Source organism: Alternaria atra (assembly GCF_907166805.1).
Source record: "Alternaria atra isolate CS162 genome assembly, contig: 23, whole genome shotgun sequence".
Lineage (NCBI taxonomy): Eukaryota > Fungi > Ascomycota > Dothideomycetes > Pleosporales > Pleosporaceae > Alternaria > Alternaria atra.
Genome location: NW_025091321.1, coordinates 3,935,307 through 3,952,974, shown reverse-complemented (window position 1 = coordinate 3,952,974; position 17,668 = coordinate 3,935,307). Strand labels below are relative to the sequence as shown.

Genomic DNA, 17,668 nt, shown 5'->3' with positions numbered 1-17,668 from the left:
TGTCGCTGCCGCACAAACCAGCTACGCATCTACACATTCGGCGATGCTGACCAGAGATACTGCTAAACTAGCTAAATGGCGCATCCGCAATTGGAGCGGTGAGGCTGTTCTTTCGGAGAGCAATCACATACGGCATAGCTCGAATCAAGTCGTACGCTGGCTGAAGAGCAACAGAAAAAGCTTACAGATACATAGGTAGATACTCAAAGATCCGAAGTGACACTGCAAGCTATGGGCCTGGCGTTGTAAGATCGTGGGCATGTTCCTGACTAGAGACGCGACTAACCGGTGTGCCATCTACCCTGCATGCATACACATATGGATCGAGCCAGAAAAGAACAAAACATCTAAGCCAGGATCTACTAGGGTCCAGTGTCATATCATCATCACTTGATTGAGGTGATGATGGTTGTGTCTAAAATGATGACGTCTGTACTCGTCATGCTAAATTGTGTAGACTAGAACATCAGCTACAGTAACAACATTTTACAACACGAATTCCTATTCCTACCCATACTTACAACTGCTCATCCACCCTGTTCGACGAATTCCTCCAACCACCACAATGCCGACCACAAAATCCCCAGCTACAAATCCAAACATCACACCCGACCCTACTCAGAATGGTTCCACAATCCGTAAAGCCTTTCTCTTAGAAGCATTCGCAAACCTCTTCACCATCCCCCTGATAACAAACACACGCTGGACGCTATCTCTCCTCCTGAATAACCCATCCCGTGACATCAACCCCACTTCAGTCCTCTTTGCGCGTCTATTCGGCGGCCTGGTAGTAGGCGGTCTGACGTCCGCCTTACTTGCAGGCGCGACCAACACGCGAAATGGAATCGAGAGCCGACGACCCACATACATGCTCTTGGGGCTTGGAGAGGCGCTATTGATTCCAATGATAGTATTGGATTTGGTAGAAGGAGGAGGGCCGAATGCAGCCCTAAGCAAGAAGGTTGCTGCGGCGAGTGTAGCGTGTTTGGTGCCGCCGCTTTTCTGGAGGTTGTATGTGCTTTTTGTTAGGCCGGATTTGCTTGGACAGTATACCGAGAAGACAAAGGGTGATGGAGTTGCGAACAGGAGGGACGGATGTGAGTATTTGCTATAATGAGTTGAAGGAATGCCGGCTAATCTCTACCAGATGGTACTATCGATACGCGGGAAGACTGAGGCAACGAAAGCAGCATCAATCGAACACGTTATGGAGTATGATTTCTCGTCCCTAAATGTATCCTTATGAGCCTATGCGGATTGTAGATTGCTTCCACATTAGAATACTTTTCCATGTCCTGTGCACAAGACAGATCTTCTATTAACGCCTCGCTGAAATCATATGCAATATGTCTCTCCAGACTTCTATCTTGGAGTGATGCTTCTTAGTCTGCAAAGCCTCCCCACTCTGCCTCTGAATCGTCTTCTTCTTCGGCCTCTTCCACGACCTCCACTTCCTGCCCTCTCCAAGCTCTTAACCTATCATCAGCCAAACACTCTTTCGCCGCGTTCCTCAGCGGCTTCAACTTGCCGTCTTTCGCCATCTTCTCAACCGGCAAAACTAGCGTCTCCAACGTCTCCCTCTTGTCTTCCTTCTCCCATGCCTCTCCCTCAACCTTTTCCATCTCATCAACCCAAATATCCATGACATGATATCTCAGTCCGTTCGGGATCCTCATGTTCTGGCGCTCCAGGGGTATCTCTTCCACGACGGTGTTCCATTGCTCCAACAAGTTCTTTTTCCACTTGTTTCTGCTCAGGAAAGTGAAGGATGCGTTCAGGTACTGGCGGATGAGGTAGAGGTACTTGTCTAACCGGAGCGCTTCAATGCGGCTCCATTCGCTGGACATCGTAAGGAAGAATGCGCGGATGAAGGGTAGTACGACGGGAGTTCGGAGGCTCGAGACTATGGAGGCGAGATCGCGCGACAGGCCTTGCTGGAGGGCGGGTTTGTCTTGCATCCATAGGCCTGGAAGCATCTTGTTAGTCGTTGCGAGATCGGTTGCAAAGTGCCTTTTCGTGTCGCTACGAGACACAGCAAGAAGAGCGCGTACAGTAGAACAGTCCCTTCCATAGCTTCAACAAGTCCAATTCTGATATCTCAGTTTGCGCGCCGAGGTAAGTTTTTAGTGAATTAAGCGCTTCATCGCGAACCTTCTTGTCTGTCGCAAACGTTAGCTCGATAATCCGATATCTCCCAAGTACAATGTATGCATACCGCTAGATGCAAGGTTCCTTATGAAGGGGTTGTTTTGCGCGTCTGATGCCATGATGTGCTGTAACGTGTTGCGACGATGTCTTCACTCTGAGGCTTGGGATGCGGGCCGAACTTTTTTTGGAGGGTTGATGGCGCTAAGATAGCGATAAGACATTAGGGCTACTCCACGTGCAAGTTAGCGCGCATCTTACCCATACATGAGCATGCGAGGGGATTGCACTGCGCATCTTTGCTGCAAGATTTCGCTAGAACACACTGTATATGCTACCACTATCTATCTAGATTTTAAGCGCATAGAGGCTAGATTTAAGGTGTAGAAGAGCTAAATGTACACGTTCGTTGTGAGGAGTAGTTGGGCAGGCACTGAGATATCGGTATAGGCTTGTATTGAGACGAATCCTTGAGGAGCTATCAAGCCTCTCAGAGGGATGATATATACCTACGTCACGTGATTGTGGCTGGTGTGAGCCGACGGTGCCCCGAAGGGTTCCCGGTGGCTCACCAGTCTGTGGCTGGAATCCTGTGGTGATAGAGCATCGTGACATTCGTACTGTTTCGCGACTTGTTAGGCTATGTTAGGTACGAAAAGAGTTAGAAAACTATCTAGAAGAGGGCGATAGCCTTTTAGAGTTTTGTTACCTAGGTATAATAGGTTTGTAGATGTCACGGTAACCACCGTGGTTCCCTTGACACTGAACGCGCTACAGAATCCGAGTGCTCCGCCAAGCACCCGAATTCGGCTGATTGGCCGGCCGGGCCTAGCGCCATGCGCACGGCCCCCATCGATAACTTCTCACCGCCTGTACATGCTGATTCTGTTTCCTTACGCAACGTCTTGTATTACACCAGATATCGTACGTAGCCACAATTAACGCTTCTAGCAAGCTCTTAAAACACGTGCGCGTAGCATCTCGTGACAGTAGATATACTAGCACGGATGTAGAAAGGCTTGCTAGCTAAGCTGTTTGTGCATTCGCTTACTAAGCAATATTTGCTGTACCGCGCTACAATAGCAAACTAACCCTAGAATCTGGGCATCTAACTCTACATTCCTTGTAACAACAGAAAAAGACGTCTACCACAGCTCTATCTTACTAGTAATCCTCTTTAGTAAAGCTTTACTACTAAACTAAGATCTTTAGCGATCTAATAAACTCCTAGGTTTGTTACTTTTTCTATCTAAATCTACGTCAGAACGCGGCAAACGCTCTACAGATTACTCTGATTTACTAGAAAAATCCTAAGCCTGGGAGTGAGGCTAACGCGATGCAGTTGCGGGTACAGGGATGCCATCCATGGTCGTAATACCGACCAACGGACACACGAGGCGCCGTGTGCTAGTAGACCTTGTAAGTGCGTTCTCAGCATCAAATATACGCGTAATAATACTAACATCATCATTAGGTGCACTCTATCGTGCTAAATCGCGTTCAGAATGGCGTTAGTACTCCTTCACTACACATGGCCCGTGCACGGTACTGATATCAACGTCCAGGAGGAGCAGTACTTAGTACGTTGGACGACAGAAACATCGACGACGGAACCGCCTCTTAGTTGGCATCCGATAAAAGAACTAGTACGATGTCTAGAGCACGTTCAAGATTACCTCGAAGTGAGAGAGAAGTAGGCGACATTTCCACAGAGGCCTATGGCATATTGCTGACCACTGCAAGGAACGTACCGCCATCTCAGCGGACGAAAACTTCCAGAAAAAGAAAGAGCCCTGATGAGGGTCCAGGGTATGACCGTCGCTCATCACCTTTCGACCGACGACTTCAAGACAGCCGTACGCCGTTAGCTTCACGGTCTCCTTCTGTGTCATCTGTCGCAACATCCCCATCTGCAGTCATCGACATCTACAACGGTGTTTTGGATGCCGATGAACATGGTCACGTTTTCGTTCGCCAAGTGAGCCTTCCAATAGACTTCCTTCTCTCATCACTAACGTACGATACAGGCCTCAAGTAAAGACATACCAAAACTTGACATTCATACTATTCTTACGTCAGAGATGAACCGGGATGCACATCGTTTCAGTGTTGACAAAGCACTCACCTATATTCGCAACGAGTATGTACGGAGACTAGCGAAAGTAGCAGGCAAACCCATCCACTTAATCAATCTAGTAGACAAAGCCACTCCATCTTTGCGATTTCGATACATCTCCGAATACGTATTGAATGAGCAGCAAGGCGTCTACCGCGCATCAGTCGAAACTCAACAAGGCTGTACGCAATGTTCACCACATATGGGCCGTGACATCGGATGCGAATACACCAAAAAGTGTGACTGTCTTGAATACGCAGCAGTCGATGAAAGTCGTCTCGATGAAGAAGGTAGGCGAGCATACCAGGACGCTCTCGAAACGGGAACATCCACTATGGGCTTTCCTAAGAAGTTCCCTTACTTCGCTGAAGGCACCAAACGAGAGAAGACCGGCTGTCTTGTGCCCTTCTACTTAAACTCCCGTCGCCCAATCTACGAGTGTAACGATAGGTGTAGGTGCGGTCCCTATTGTCGAAATAAAAATGTACAGTTTGGACGACAAGTCGAGTTGGAAATCTTCCGAACCGGTGACGTACGAGGTTGGGGTTTGCGCTGCAAGGTGGGTTCTGATGTGTACCAATTATCTGAGAGGCATACGCTGACATCACCCCTCCCGCTGCAGGAAGATCTTCACGAAGGCCAATCCATTGACACCTACCGCGGCGAAGTGATAACCGACGCCGAAGCCACCCGTCGAGAAAGCTCTTCTTCAAAAGCAAAAGCATCGTACCTCTACTCTCTCGACAAGTTCGCAGAATCCGAAGGCCTCAAGGAAGAGGATATATACGTTGTGGATGGCGAGTTTATGGGTGGGCCAACAAAATTCATTAACCACTCATGCGACCCCAATTGTCGGCAGTATACTGTCTCTTACAATAAGCATGATCCTAGGATCTATGATATTGCGTTCTTCGCACGGAGACACATACCCAAGGGAGAGGAACTGACGTTCGATTATCTTGATAAGGAAGAAGGTGAGGAAATAGATGAGCCGGGTGAGGGTGCGATAGAATGCCGTTGTGGTGCGGCGAATTGTCGAGGATACCTGTGGAATTGAGCACAAGCTACTACAGGTTGTGTGGGTCATGAAAGTATTTGGGTTGGTGTACGAGAGAAAAGTGGATCTTGGTCAGCAGAATTATGAGACTTGCTTTCTTGTCACAGACGTATTACTCTGCATGAGTGGTGAGCATTTTGCCTTCTGCATATCCATTGTGCTAAACACACTATAGTTTCAAATATGATTGTCCACAAACATCACGTACACGATCTCAGCGACTGTATCTATCTACGCACACGAGCTGAAGCCCAGGATTACAACTTCCTGGTCATTGGCACGTAAGTGCCTCGCGCTTTTGTTATCGTGCCGTATAGCAAGCTATCCATTGGAAGCGAAGGTCCAGTCGCGTTCCTGTCACATTCATGCAAAGACTGCGGTTCCATGCCTTTCAATGGTAGCTCGTTATGATCTAGCCACAAGAAGCCGAATGCCCTTCAAAGTATGGCGCGAGAGAAGATGATCCGATCCACCGTCATTCCAGGTAAAAGAGGAGACATGTCGTCACTGACAGATAAGAAACGCCACATCGCAAAGAAAGCTAAGTTCTCCCAACCTGGAGTTGATATCAAACCCGATCTTAAAAGTATTCGCTATTCTCTATCACAATGACCTGGTAATACATCAGGTATCGTACAACTCCAGGGTTCGCTTTACCTCCTGACCTCTCGAACGTGCCAGTACGTACCTGCGTCAGTCGCGGTCATCAGCACAGGGGGATACTGCGGAGCAACTAAGACATTCTCCCACTCGTAGACTGACACGTCTCAGGGCTTACACCACTTTGATATCGGTCCCAGAAAAGGCACCAGCAAACCCCGCTATTGTCTACCACGTGCTGTAGACCTGACGATCTAGCCCCGAAGCAGCGCAAAGGGAAGAGAGTGACAGGCCCCCTGTAGATCAAGAACCACCTTTTCGACTGGATCTGGTGTACACCACTCCCCTCTACTGGTCACACTATCCCAGTGATCTCATCATGGATGCGTACTTTAGCCGAAAAGTGCCAGATTGGGGCTCAGACTTCAACGTCAAAGGTCTTCGACCGGTGATCAGGTTGTGTGATGACCGCGATCAGTCCGTTCTTACACAATGTAACTAGCGATGACGCCTCTATGATGAGTCCGATGGGCAACCATTGTGGATCAGGCCGAAGAATATGGGTACCATGACATCCAATGAAGATGAAGTAGAGTTTGTCATGTGCGGAGCAGCAACCCTGGAGGCTGACTCCGTCTACATAGTCTGTCACCCTGTCGATGATCCTGATCTTCGCCCGACCGGCCCCGCGGCACCTGGAAATACGGTTTAGGTATACTGCGCATATCCCGAAGTCGTGCTAGTCCTACAAGTGGCTATTACTTTTGGAAATTCCTTCGAAATGGTTTGTTAGGAGCGATACGATTGGACAAGACGCTCAGGCTGTGATTATCGTGCAGTCGTTACGCGATAGCGTCGTGATACCCTGTCGAAGCGTCGACACGTAAGTATCGCGAAGTCTGGTACCTGGAAAAAGTAAAAAAGAGTGTCTACATAATGTAAGCCTAGGTATACGTCAGTAGAGCAGCTGCTTATCTATTAAATCGACGGGTTGTGCACGGTTATGATCTCTTTACACTTACCACAACTTCTACTATCCACCATTTCGCAACCAAAGCACTTCCTTAACAGTGACTCTGGTCTCACTGTGCCTCCATAGCCTCACTGCGATACCGACATTGACATGTTCGCAATCATTCTAGAGAAGCTAGGGCTCATCCCCAATACAACAAATGAGGGAAACACACAAGACGAAGAAGGCATACCTTACGTTCAACTCAACGACGAGTACGACACAACCCTCAGACTATCATGGACAAACGACCCAAAGAAGTTATATCTTTCCGCTTGTTTCGATCCCAAGCGCGAGGTAAATGTTGCAAAAGATTACAACATTGATGGTCTTTGTCCAGTTGTCAAAGAAACAAAAGGCGACGAATTCATATTACGAGACGACGAAGGCCGATGGTACCTCTGGGATGCATGGGTTGGTGAGTTGATGAAGTTCAAGGATTGGTGGACCGAGGGATTCACGACAAAGGAAGAGTTGGTGGAGAATCTTGTTTGTAACATGACTGAGGCGCAAGCGGACGTGGAATTCATACGGAGAGAGCGTAGAGACAGTGTGGTAGACTAGTCAGCCCTGCAGGTGTAGTTGTCTTGAAGATCGGATCGGGATGCGAGTGGAGGTTGGGAGAAAGATTGTAGTCTAAACTTTAGCGACGTCGGGAACCAATGAAGAATTGAGACCCTGACCCACCATTTTCTGCCCCATTTTGCTGGTCCGTGACTCCTCCGCTTTGGACTACCAGCGATAAAAGCGACGACTGGGTGATCGACGCCTGCCATGCCGATACCTGACTGAGACGCGTATTACACAGAAGGGTTTCACTAGTCCCATGCTCCTCTGATCATACAACAACATGCCTCAATATCTCGTTAGGCTTGCGCAAGCACATGAGAGCTTTCGGAAAGTCGAATTGCAAGCGTTAGCGGATGTGGCTGGAGTGCCTTTACAGTTCGTCAAATATGAAGAAGATGTAAGTACATTTCTCTCATTGAGCAGTTCTTCTGCCTCAACTTCGTCCGTCGCGTTTGCTCCACTGTTTATTTTGGTCACGTCTCGGAAAAAGGAAATCCAGTGTCGCGTCACGCTGTCCAAAAGCATACATTTCTGACGATCAAAGTCACCCTACTGCATTGTCGATCTGCCGTCAGACGCTGCGGCACGAAAAGTCATTGCACGGAGCATCCTAGCACAGGGCATATACGAGCTATGGGGTCAGGGATCAACATACGACGCCCTTCACGATTCCGTCCGCAGTCTGACCACGTCCTGGTGGCCCCAGTACATTACCGCATCCTTCCGCTTTACCATAGAAGGCTATCGCGGTAGTAGATCAAATGATGAGCAGCGCGACATCATCGACAGCTTCTCATACATGGCTTTCAAGGGGCCACCACGGATGCGAAACCCAGATGTCGCATTCCGTGTCTTCGAAGACTACGATCTTGATGTCAAAAAGCCAAAGTACCTCTACTTCGGCCGCTTTATTGCCGACTCATGTCGTAATGAAGCCAAGAAGACATTCGATCTCAAGAAGAGACATTACATCAGCACTACATCTATGGACGCCGAGCTCACCTTGCTAACGGCTAACATCGCACACGTGGCACCCGGGAAGTTGTTTTACGACCCTTTCATGGGCACGGGCGGTTTCCCAATAGCATGCGCTCACTTCGGAGCAGTGGTGTTTGGGAGTGACATCGACGGCCGCACTATCCGCGGCCTTGGAGGAAGCGCGAGAAGAGGACAGACTGGGAAGTACGATGTCGTCGGTAACTTCAAGCAGTACGGTATGGAGCCAAGTTACCTAGGTGCATTCGTCTCCGACCTTACCAACACCCCACTGAGGATACCGCCACCCAACAAAGACCACACGACAGGCTATCTTGACGGCATCGTGTGCGACCCCCCCTACGGTATCCGAGAAGGCCTCAAAGTCTTGGGATCCCGGCAAGCGCTTCTTGAAGTAGAAAGACAATCCCACCAAGACCAATTCAAAGAGCCCGGCTACATACCCCCGAAACGGCCTTACTCCTTCACCGCGCTTCTCGATGACATACTAGCCTTCGCAGTCGCTACGCTAGTGGAAGACGGTCGAATCAGCATGTGGATGCCAACCGCGAATGACGAGGACATCGAGCTGATAATACCATCACATCCCTGTCTCGAACTGACATCAGTCTGCGTCCAGGCCTTCAATAAGTGGTCACGCAGACTATTGACGTATCGACGGCGCCGAGAATCGGAGGTGCCTGAGGGCGCGCTTGAAGCGGTTAAGAGGGAGTATGAGAAGGGTACTAGGGCTAGTGAGCTAAATGACTTCCGCAGGAAGTACTTCCAAGGCTTCAAGGAGTTTGAGAGCATGAAGAAGGAGTTTATTAGGATGAAGGTGGATTCTAAGGCCACTGGAGAAACACCTGGTGCCTTGGAGAAGGATGAGACCAAAATATAGATATTGTGTCTTGGACGCACACTAAGAAGGCAATATGATTTAATCATATCCCAACATGCCTATCTGATTACCCATCGTCACTGAGCTACATAATTCCCCTTTTCGAATCAACCCCGAACCTTACTTCCACTCTTGCCGCTCAAGCCTCGCTCTCCACTTCCTGTCTTCCCTTTTCAAGGTGATCTTCTTTTTAGCTGCCATAACTGCTAGCTGATCCTTATTTTTCTCGAACCACGCTACCCCGTCACGGGTTTTGGATAGAGATAGCACATCCGACTCCGCAACCACAGACATACCAGCTACAATAGCCAATAATCCAGTGAACAAGACCGGCCGCACGCCGGATACCGCGACCTTACTGAGCATGCGATTTGGAATACGGGAGATAATAGGCTTTGTTAATGGGGCCTGCGATGGGATACTTGAGGGCTTAGCGGAAGTGTTGGACAGTGTGTAGAATGTGTGGGAGGATCGCACGCTACCAGCGCAGGGCTTGATGCTTAGTGGGCGCCGTAGAAAACTTGTTGAAAACTTCATGCTTTTGATCTTCACAATAAGCGGCCTTGATACAGTGAGACTGACCAGCATGAGGTTGGGTTGGTATTCAGAATGGTATCGAGGGGAGTCAAGCGTATTTGAGGGAAGAGAAAGGGGCAAAGAAGAGTGAGGATGTACCAGTGTTGTGTGACGTTATATGAAAGCTGTTCATTGTGAACATCTGCTCGGCTGGGCTGACATTAGTGAATGATTAGTGAAAGCTATTAGACCTTGTAGAAGGAGACTGGGACGATTAACCATGCGTAATCGGGTGAATAAGGGCGCAGTGTTTACTTATAGAGAAAGATTGAAGTAATAGGTTGCCGTATACTCCGTAGGAGCCAATAGCCATATTCCGTTCTTTTATACAGATGTATGATACATACCGCGTTTCGTTCTACTCACAATCTCACTTCCCAGCTTTCGTCAAGCTCTCTTTGACTTCCTTGATCCCCTCCTTAGCCATAGCACCAACATCTACCGTCTTCCCATCAACACCAGCCTTCTCCTGAACACCCTGCCCAACAACACCACCCTCTCTGTCCAAAAACGGTTTCCTGTCTTGCCAACCATTGGCCCGCATGTACCCAGCTGTAACCATACCAACAAACATGCCACCAAAATGACTAGCATGATCCATAGTAGAATTACCCTTCTTCAACGCCGAAAAGATCTCAAACACAACAAAAGCAGCAAACAGCATCTTGGGCCAAAATGCCACCTCACCCTCCTTCAAGAAAGGAATCTTGACCCTCTCCTGGTCAGTGAGCAGACAGTATAGTGCCGCAATTCCCCAAATAGCAGCCGAAGCACCAACAGAATGCGCGGTAATATTTCCACGACCGAGATTAGCCCAGTACAGCGAAAACAAAGTACCAACAGCGCCGGCGGAAATATACGTTCCCACAAAGGTTCCGCGACCTACTAGCTCGCAGCATGCGGGCCCGACTAGACACAACATCATCATATTGGCGAGAAGATGCTCATACTGGATGTGGCTGAAGATGTTCAGCACGCTTTGTACGGCGCGGGGGTAACCGGGGACGTGCATGAAATAGCGTGATAGAAGTGGCCAGAGGGGCATAATTCGCCATGCTATTGCTACAACGACATTAATGGCAAGCAGCGTGCCAATTGTTGCGGTTGTTGCGCTGAGGTCTGGAAAGAGGCGGTACGAGGGGGAGGGTGGGAGGTAGTAGTGTGCGAAGCCGTAGCAGAGTAGAACTGTGAGGAGGACGAAAGCAGACATGGGATAGAGGCGTTGCGCCTGCAATGTCATTAGCAAAGTGTAAAGTTGACAACGAAGGGACAGAGCGAAACTTACAAGAGTGGTCTTTGCCAGTAATTCTTCTGGCGTCTTCGCATCCGTTACCTGAGCAGCCTTGTTGTACTTTTCCATTTCCTCTTTTCTCCGACTGACTTGTTCGCGACCAAAGACATCGACATATGTTGTCTGGCCAGGCTTCATGAGCTGCGTGCCAGTGGGTGTACGTACGTACTCCCCAGTCGCGAGTTTCTCCTCCATTTCCCTCTCTTTCTGCTCCTTCTCTTCTGCTATCCGGGTGATCTCCTCCAATCGTTGTCTCCTCTTCTCCTCGATATTAAGCTCGAACTGACTCTTGCCCGCGTGGAGTATACCAATCTTCCGGTCGTCAGCTTCCTGGCGTTGCCTCTCTGCCTCTTCCTTTTCCATCTGCTCTTTAAATGCACGAGCGGGATCCTTGTATTTGGACTCTGTTTCCGGGTCGGCCAGCCACAGCTCGTAGGCTATACGATTTGCCTCTTTTTCTGCCCATTCTTCTGCTGCACGCGCCTCATCTATTGGGTATCTCTCTCGCAACCACTCCAACCCCTTCAATGCAGTTTCCCTGCTCACGTGTGTATATTGCTTCCCAAGATTGTCTACGCCATAGTCGGCTAGCGAGCCTGCTGTCCGCCGGTGGTGCAATATCCGCAGGACGTTGTTGCCATCATGAGCCGATAATCTTCGCCCAAACACGCGCTGTATTGTTGCTTCATTCACTGGACCTTCGGGTAGAGGACCTATCCTGACTGTGCGCTTGCGTGATTGCGGGATGCTGGGGTTCTGCGGGGTGTCTATAACTCTTGCTCGATAGTGGGGTGTAGAGATGAAGGAACGGCATTGCGGTCGTGTGGATCGATGTCGCTGTACGAGGGCTAATAGAGGTGACTTCAAAGTTTGTTCTGAATGCGATTGCGCGTTACACAGTCGCCGCGCGAATGATGCGCACGTTGGTCGCAGGAGAGACATTGGATTGGGTGAGATGCGCCGGCTCACCACAATGATTGCCCTTGAGGTTGATGCTGAGTACGGGCTATTCTTCGATTGTTTTCTTGCCAGCTGTGTTTGCTGGGGCCGAGCAATGCATAATACGCAAGTCGTGGGGTTTGGCGCGCCACATGCATGATGCTCATCGCCAAAATGTTCCGTCGGCATCTCGGAGATGCACAGACGCTCCGTCAATCAGTCGTTTACAGCAGACCTACAAGCTCAATATCATAAACTAATGTTAGAAAGTATAATTATGACTTGGATCCTGGGTGTATGCTTTTACATATTTCTGAGCTTGTATTCAAGCTGTCTTCTCATCAACTCTCCCCTAGTGCTTTCATCTTTGTCAACACTCCCATGTTCATGCCCACGATCAGCTTCACCAACTCCCAGTCACCATGTTCACCCACGTGGTCCATAACAACAATACCTGTACTCCCATCTCCATTCTTTGCCCTTCTTACCAAATCCTCTTCCCTCTCATCTGTCATCTCTGGGTGGCGGGGCGTCGTGGTTGGTGCCTCTAAATGATGCCCCTCACACAGCCACTCCTCCATACCCTTGTTGACAATCTTAGAGATAGCCCCCGGCCAACAAGATTTCTTCCAGAAATTGCTCCCAGAGAGGAAATTGAGATATAAGGGACCTGGCGGTACTGGATTTGTGACATCTGTCGTTATGCCGGGAATGGGGTGAACGGCAGCAGCGGAGCGTACGAGATGATCGTTGCAATGCTGTACCTTTGTAGGAATGATATCGGGTACCATGACCTCGCAGAAGTCTTGGAGACAGAACGTTGGTGCAGAAGATTGCGACGGGAAGACTGCGTGGGTTGCATTGTGCGGCCAGGCCGTTGCATCCAGTCCACCATTCCTACAATCTGGACTCGAATGTGAAGCCACAGTTTGAGCTACATTGTACCGCCTCACTAAGACCAGCTTACTCCTCACGGCTCCCAAGTACGGTATCGTGTTCTCCGTATACCAGTGCAGTGCGTTGGGGGCGATGTAATGTTCTTCTAAGATGCGGGCAAGATGTTCGTCCGTTGCGCTTCCTACACCTTCTCGCTTCAAACTCACCAGTACCGTCTCGCTAGGATTTTCTAGAAGAAAGTTGTAGCATATATTAAGGATCGGTTCGAGGTACTTTGGCCCTGTCAGACTGACGGGAAATGCGCCATGTACAAGGTAGAGATCTTTCTTTGATGCGTCGGTAGCGTGCGTTGGCTGCACACGTATGTCTAAGAATCGGACCCCGTTCTCTAGCTGTGTCTTCACATCGTGAACCTGGCAACGAACAGACGGGAGAGCCCGGTAGTGCGTGTGCGAATTGTGTGTTCCCGGAATGCTTATAGCCGACAAAGGTAGATCGTCTGGCAAGGTTGCCATCCACGAATTATAGCTCGGAAGGTGGTTGACATGAATCGAAAGATGAGGAACCGGTTTCGAAGGATGAAAGAGTGCTTTGTAGGTTGTTGCTGAGTCTGCGGATAGTGGAGTAAAGGACTGTGTTGATTTCTGTGTATAGGAGGGATGCGTATCGATACGATGGCGTTCACCATTAGATGTCCGGATTGTGAGGCGGACGGTTGGGTTGGATAGTGTAGGCGTGTTGCTGGACTGCTTCGAGCTTGAGAATTTTAGAGTATACGACTCAAAAGGCTGCAACACAATATCAACACCTTGATCCTTGAAGCTTTGTGCATGTCCGCCGAGCTCGGGTGAAGTCGGTGCAGCGGATGCACCGCTTTGAGCGCTGAAGAAGTACCCGCTTGATTTGGACTGTAGCGTGTTCGGGTCTTCAAACCGCTCAACGCGCTGGATTGAGAGGGCGTTGGGCGTCAAATTTCGTACTGTAAGTGGCGGAGCCATGAGCGGTAGTACCTAGCTGTTTCTGACTGCGTTGTCTCGATGGGCTTTGGCACTGCACGTTCAGGATCTGGAGGCTCACAAGACACGTCGGCGTATGTAGATGTAGACCAGCTTGAGATACCAATTGTGGGCACTTCCAGATCAGTGAGTTTACATCAACACCGGCAACTGGAAATTCACGCAGTTCAGAGTGGAGGATATGCTTCCGTCTCGCTAAGACGTAACTGCGTGAGTGATGAAAGGTTGAGAAGTTGTCGTCAGCTAATGTGCACAGGCCTAACCAAACGCCAAGACCCCAATATTGGGAAGACGCAATCTTTGAGGCACAGTCTTTGCTACACATCAATTGCATGTATATTTCGAGGCCAAGAATCCAATGACACGTTACAGTTTTTTTAGGCTGCTGATATTATTACATACAAACAGGTTCGTCATCAACACGTTGTAGCAACAAACATCTCGCATTTGCTAGAATATCAATCGAGGCCGAAGCCATGAACTATCATTCGAATCACTATCTTGCGTTGAAAAAGGACCCCAAAGCACCCGAATCTGCCTCTACCAGGGGTCCACCTGGGTATCATGCAGCCAAAAAGGTAAGATATGCATGTCCAACCATGAGAAAAGTACGGGTACAACTGATATCTCATCTGCGCACTCGAGCAAACGCCTCTTATGCAATGCACTGCGCATACGAGTGCGACGTCTGCCTAGGAAAGGTAATCCGCTAACGCCGAGAAATGCAAGTGTCGCTAGCAAAGAAGGTGATTCATGTTTTTGGGCACAGCACCAGTGGGACTCTCAATAACGTTCCGCTGTGCGCTGCCGGAAGATGAAGGACGAGAATCGCACGTGGTTGCTGTCGCATGCGCGTATGCCATCTCCTCTTGGATCTGAGCACTAGGTGTACGGGCTTTTGTAGGAGTGAAGCCCTCCATCGGTGGTCGCTTTGGTGAGTGGTTGTTACGGCCGTCCGTGTTGGATACAGGCTGGAACACAAAATCCGACTTTATTTTGGTCAGCCTCGCTGGCTTCCTTGGGGTAGACGGGGCCCGTCGTTTCTGGATATGAATCACGTCGCTGATGTTTTCCTTCGGATCCAATTTAGTCTGAGAGTCGAACTTCGACTCGATGATGGTAAGAGCCGGATCGGATGCTTTGGCGAGAGGCTTGCCAGCAGGTTTTCCCGCAGGTTTGCCTGCAGGTTTGGCGCCGCCCTTGGTAGCCTTGAAGACATTGTTGATGGCCGGGGCCTCCTTCTTAGGTTCCTTCTTCGCCTTGCTCTTGCTCGCTGTGGTCGCCTTCTTTGGCTGTGCCTTGGGCTTCCTCGCAGGTGCTTTGGTAGCAACCTTGCCAAACAAATCCATCTGTGCATCTGCCTTCCTCTTTGTGCCTCTCTTCGAGGGTGTGTCTGGCTCCTCCTTGTCGAACGATAGTGGCAGTATGCGTGGGCTTTGCCCGGGTGTAAGATGGCCTGCATTGCGAAGCACTCCAGGTTTCCGAGGAGTGCCAATGATAACTTCTGCTCTTTGCTTCCCTCTGACCTTGTTTAGATCCCCCTCCGTAACCGTCTTGTAGTCCATCGGGTCGTCCCATCGCCGCATGTTGGCATGACGCGCGACCTCATCACAGGGTCCCTTGACTACCAAATCCCACTTGTCCTCGAGATCTTTACCCATCGGCTCGGGATCGTTATTCAGCCATACTGTGACTCCGTCCTTTCGGTCGCGAACGATGTTGCACATCTCGCGAGCTATGCGTCGCACACCGGGTACCTTCAACGTGGTACCAGCCACGATAACAGCGTCTGGTCTCATGCGCATGTCATAGGCTGCGCAAGAACCGATCGACTCATCATCAGGGTTATGTTCGTTGTAGAGGACCATGCGGGGACGCAACCGACCAATGCCGTGGCTTCGCTTGTCTGCAAACTGACGGATCTCATCGTTCTCTACACAGCTTGGGCAGGGAGGCGGGCTAGGCCCATTGAACTGCTCGGCATCGAAATCCGTCACCGCGTGGCATTTGGAGCAGACCATATAATCTAAACCACCATGGACCTGAACAGTCTTGGGCCATGGTCCTTTCTTAGGCAGAGGGACTTGTGTACTGAGAGGGGGTAGTGAAGTGTCAATGCCGTCGACGTTCTGAGTGTAGAGTCTCATTAGGCGCCCTTCCTGGGCTAGGGTCGCGAGAAGATGGTGGAAGGCGGTGGGCTGCGCAGATTTAGTGTGCTGTGACAGTGTGCGCACCATGTCGTGGAATGTCGATGTGGACGTGTCATCCTGGTAGACAGACGCGTCGAAGAGGTCCTTGCCAGAGGATTTGAGCTTGTGCTCCTTCTTGAGCGTGTTGAACAGGCCCGTAGCAGATCGAAAATCGGGAATGCCTGCCGAAACCGAGATGCCTGCACCTGCGATAACCACAATCTTGCGCTTCTTGTGCAAAACGCTCAGCAAGCGCTGCAACTGTGGTAGCTCGTCTTCTTCCACATCAGATCTTGAGAGATCGAGGTACTCTGCCGTACGCTCCTTGGGCTCTGCCGTCTTCCTCCTCTTTGCTGGGCGCGGGTTATCGTCGTTGCTAGAGGGTGGGGAGGGCATGTCTTCTGGCGCGGGTGAGGTCTTGGCGGATGAGCGTCGCGAGGAAGACGGGGACATGTATGCGCGACGCCGAGCGAAGGATTTGCTAAGCTCAGGCGGTGGAGTGGGCGACCGAGAAAGAATAGAGAGATCTGAATCCGAGATCTCGGTCAAGGGCGAGCTTGGCTCGTTGTTTAGCGTGTTGTAAGCCATTGTGAAGAAGGAGCGCCACGTAGATTGTTGGGTGTACAACAATAGGCAGCGGCAACCGTGTGTCGTGAGGAAGGCTCGACGGTGAACGCAAAGCGCCTTGCTCTAGGAACACGACGCGTCGGGTGTTACAGGACGCCTTGCAACTTGGTCAACGTGGTGGAATTGCGCATTAATTTTTGTATATTTGGCCCAGGTATCCCGCGTGTTGAGGACCTGTGTGGATCGTGGTGGTGTGGAAAGCGTGGGTTGGGGGCTATCGGTCGTTGCTGCCGTTGCTGCCGTTTGGATCCCCGTCGAGGAAATCCGTCAGATCGGGAAGGTACGCTAGACCATTGTGACGCTTCGAGAAGGCGCAATAATAATAGGGCAGGCGCGTCCGGGGTAGACGCGTTCGTGGGTGGAGGTGAAGGGGGTGGGTGGGAAAGGTGAAGAGGTTGGCGGTGGATGCGATGACGGGCGAACGCTGGTTGACCTGGACAACCATGAGCGCCGGGTAGTCATGCCAAGAAAAGAACCTAAACACTCGACCTGTTTACGTTTGCGGCGGTACGTCTGTGCTTGACCGAGGATCGCATTAACTAAACGGCAAGATCACTGTGGTGACAGGCATCGAAGAAATATGTCAAGCCGTATTCATAGGACGCAACAGCGAGCTCTGAATCAAGTCTTTATTCGTCATGCCTCCATTTGGACGGCACGTTCCCATGCTCTCCAGGACAGCCACAGCGCATGCGACCCTCCCAAGTTCCTGGGAATCGGCGCAATGCGCTCAATAGGCCGTGACGATTCTGGAATC

The 17,668-nt window shown here is 50.2% G+C and overlaps 7 protein-coding genes across 8 annotated transcripts; 4 read left to right on the top strand and 3 right to left on the bottom strand.

Annotated features, from left to right (window-relative positions):
* Positions 1-565: 565 nt before the first annotated feature.
* On the top strand, positions 566-1,176 carry ALTATR162_LOCUS4866 (uncharacterized protein; the record flags this gene model as incomplete). The annotated part of the gene is made up of 2 exons (XM_043312482.1): positions 566-1,097; positions 1,148-1,176. The coding sequence occupies 2 exons, from the start codon at positions 566-568 to the stop codon at positions 1,174-1,176; spliced, it is 561 nt and encodes a 186-aa protein (XP_043168417.1).
* A 206-nt stretch (positions 1,177-1,382) lies between these two features.
* ALTATR162_LOCUS4865 (uncharacterized protein) lies at positions 1,383-2,267 on the bottom strand (the record flags this gene model as incomplete). The annotated part of the gene is made up of 3 exons (XM_043312481.1): positions 1,383-1,966; positions 2,052-2,159; positions 2,216-2,267. 3 exons carry the CDS (start codon positions 2,265-2,267, stop codon positions 1,383-1,385), a joined length of 744 nt encoding a protein of 247 aa, XP_043168416.1.
* A 1,383-nt stretch (positions 2,268-3,650) lies between these two features.
* ALTATR162_LOCUS4864 (uncharacterized protein) lies at positions 3,651-5,318 on the top strand (the record flags this gene model as incomplete). Its single annotated transcript, XM_043312480.1, has 3 exons — positions 3,651-3,838; positions 3,889-4,123; positions 4,173-5,318. The coding sequence occupies 3 exons, from the start codon at positions 3,651-3,653 to the stop codon at positions 5,316-5,318; spliced, it is 1,569 nt and encodes a 522-aa protein (XP_043168415.1).
* A 1,723-nt stretch (positions 5,319-7,041) lies between these two features.
* ALTATR162_LOCUS4863 (uncharacterized protein) lies at positions 7,042-7,494 on the top strand (the record flags this gene model as incomplete). Its single annotated transcript, XM_043312479.1, has 1 exon — positions 7,042-7,494. One exon carries the CDS (start codon positions 7,042-7,044, stop codon positions 7,492-7,494), a length of 453 nt encoding a protein of 150 aa, XP_043168414.1.
* Positions 7,495-7,780: 286 nt separating this feature from the next.
* ALTATR162_LOCUS4862 (uncharacterized protein) lies at positions 7,781-9,376 on the top strand (the record flags this gene model as incomplete). Its single annotated transcript, XM_043312478.1, has 2 exons — positions 7,781-7,897; positions 8,045-9,376. 2 exons carry the CDS (start codon positions 7,781-7,783, stop codon positions 9,374-9,376), a joined length of 1,449 nt encoding a protein of 482 aa, XP_043168413.1.
* Positions 9,377-10,322: 946 nt separating this feature from the next.
* ALTATR162_LOCUS4861 (uncharacterized protein) lies at positions 10,323-14,077 on the bottom strand (the record flags this gene model as incomplete). Its single annotated transcript, XM_043312477.1, has 3 exons — positions 10,323-11,180; positions 11,238-11,999; positions 12,671-14,077. 3 exons carry the CDS (start codon positions 14,075-14,077, stop codon positions 10,323-10,325), a joined length of 3,027 nt encoding a protein of 1,008 aa, XP_043168412.1.
* Positions 14,078-14,829: 752 nt separating this feature from the next.
* On the bottom strand, positions 14,830-16,872 carry ALTATR162_LOCUS4860 (uncharacterized protein; the record flags this gene model as incomplete). Of its 2 annotated transcripts, XM_043312476.1 has the most annotated exons (2): positions 16,260-16,293; positions 16,355-16,872. In XM_043312476.1, 2 exons carry the CDS (start codon positions 16,870-16,872, stop codon positions 16,260-16,262), a joined length of 552 nt encoding a protein of 183 aa, XP_043168411.1. The 2 variants fall into 2 exon arrangements, with proteins under 2 accessions (XP_043168410.1, XP_043168411.1); XM_043312475.1 differs by having other exon boundaries at positions 14,830-16,872.
* Positions 16,873-17,668: the final 796 nt, after the last annotated feature.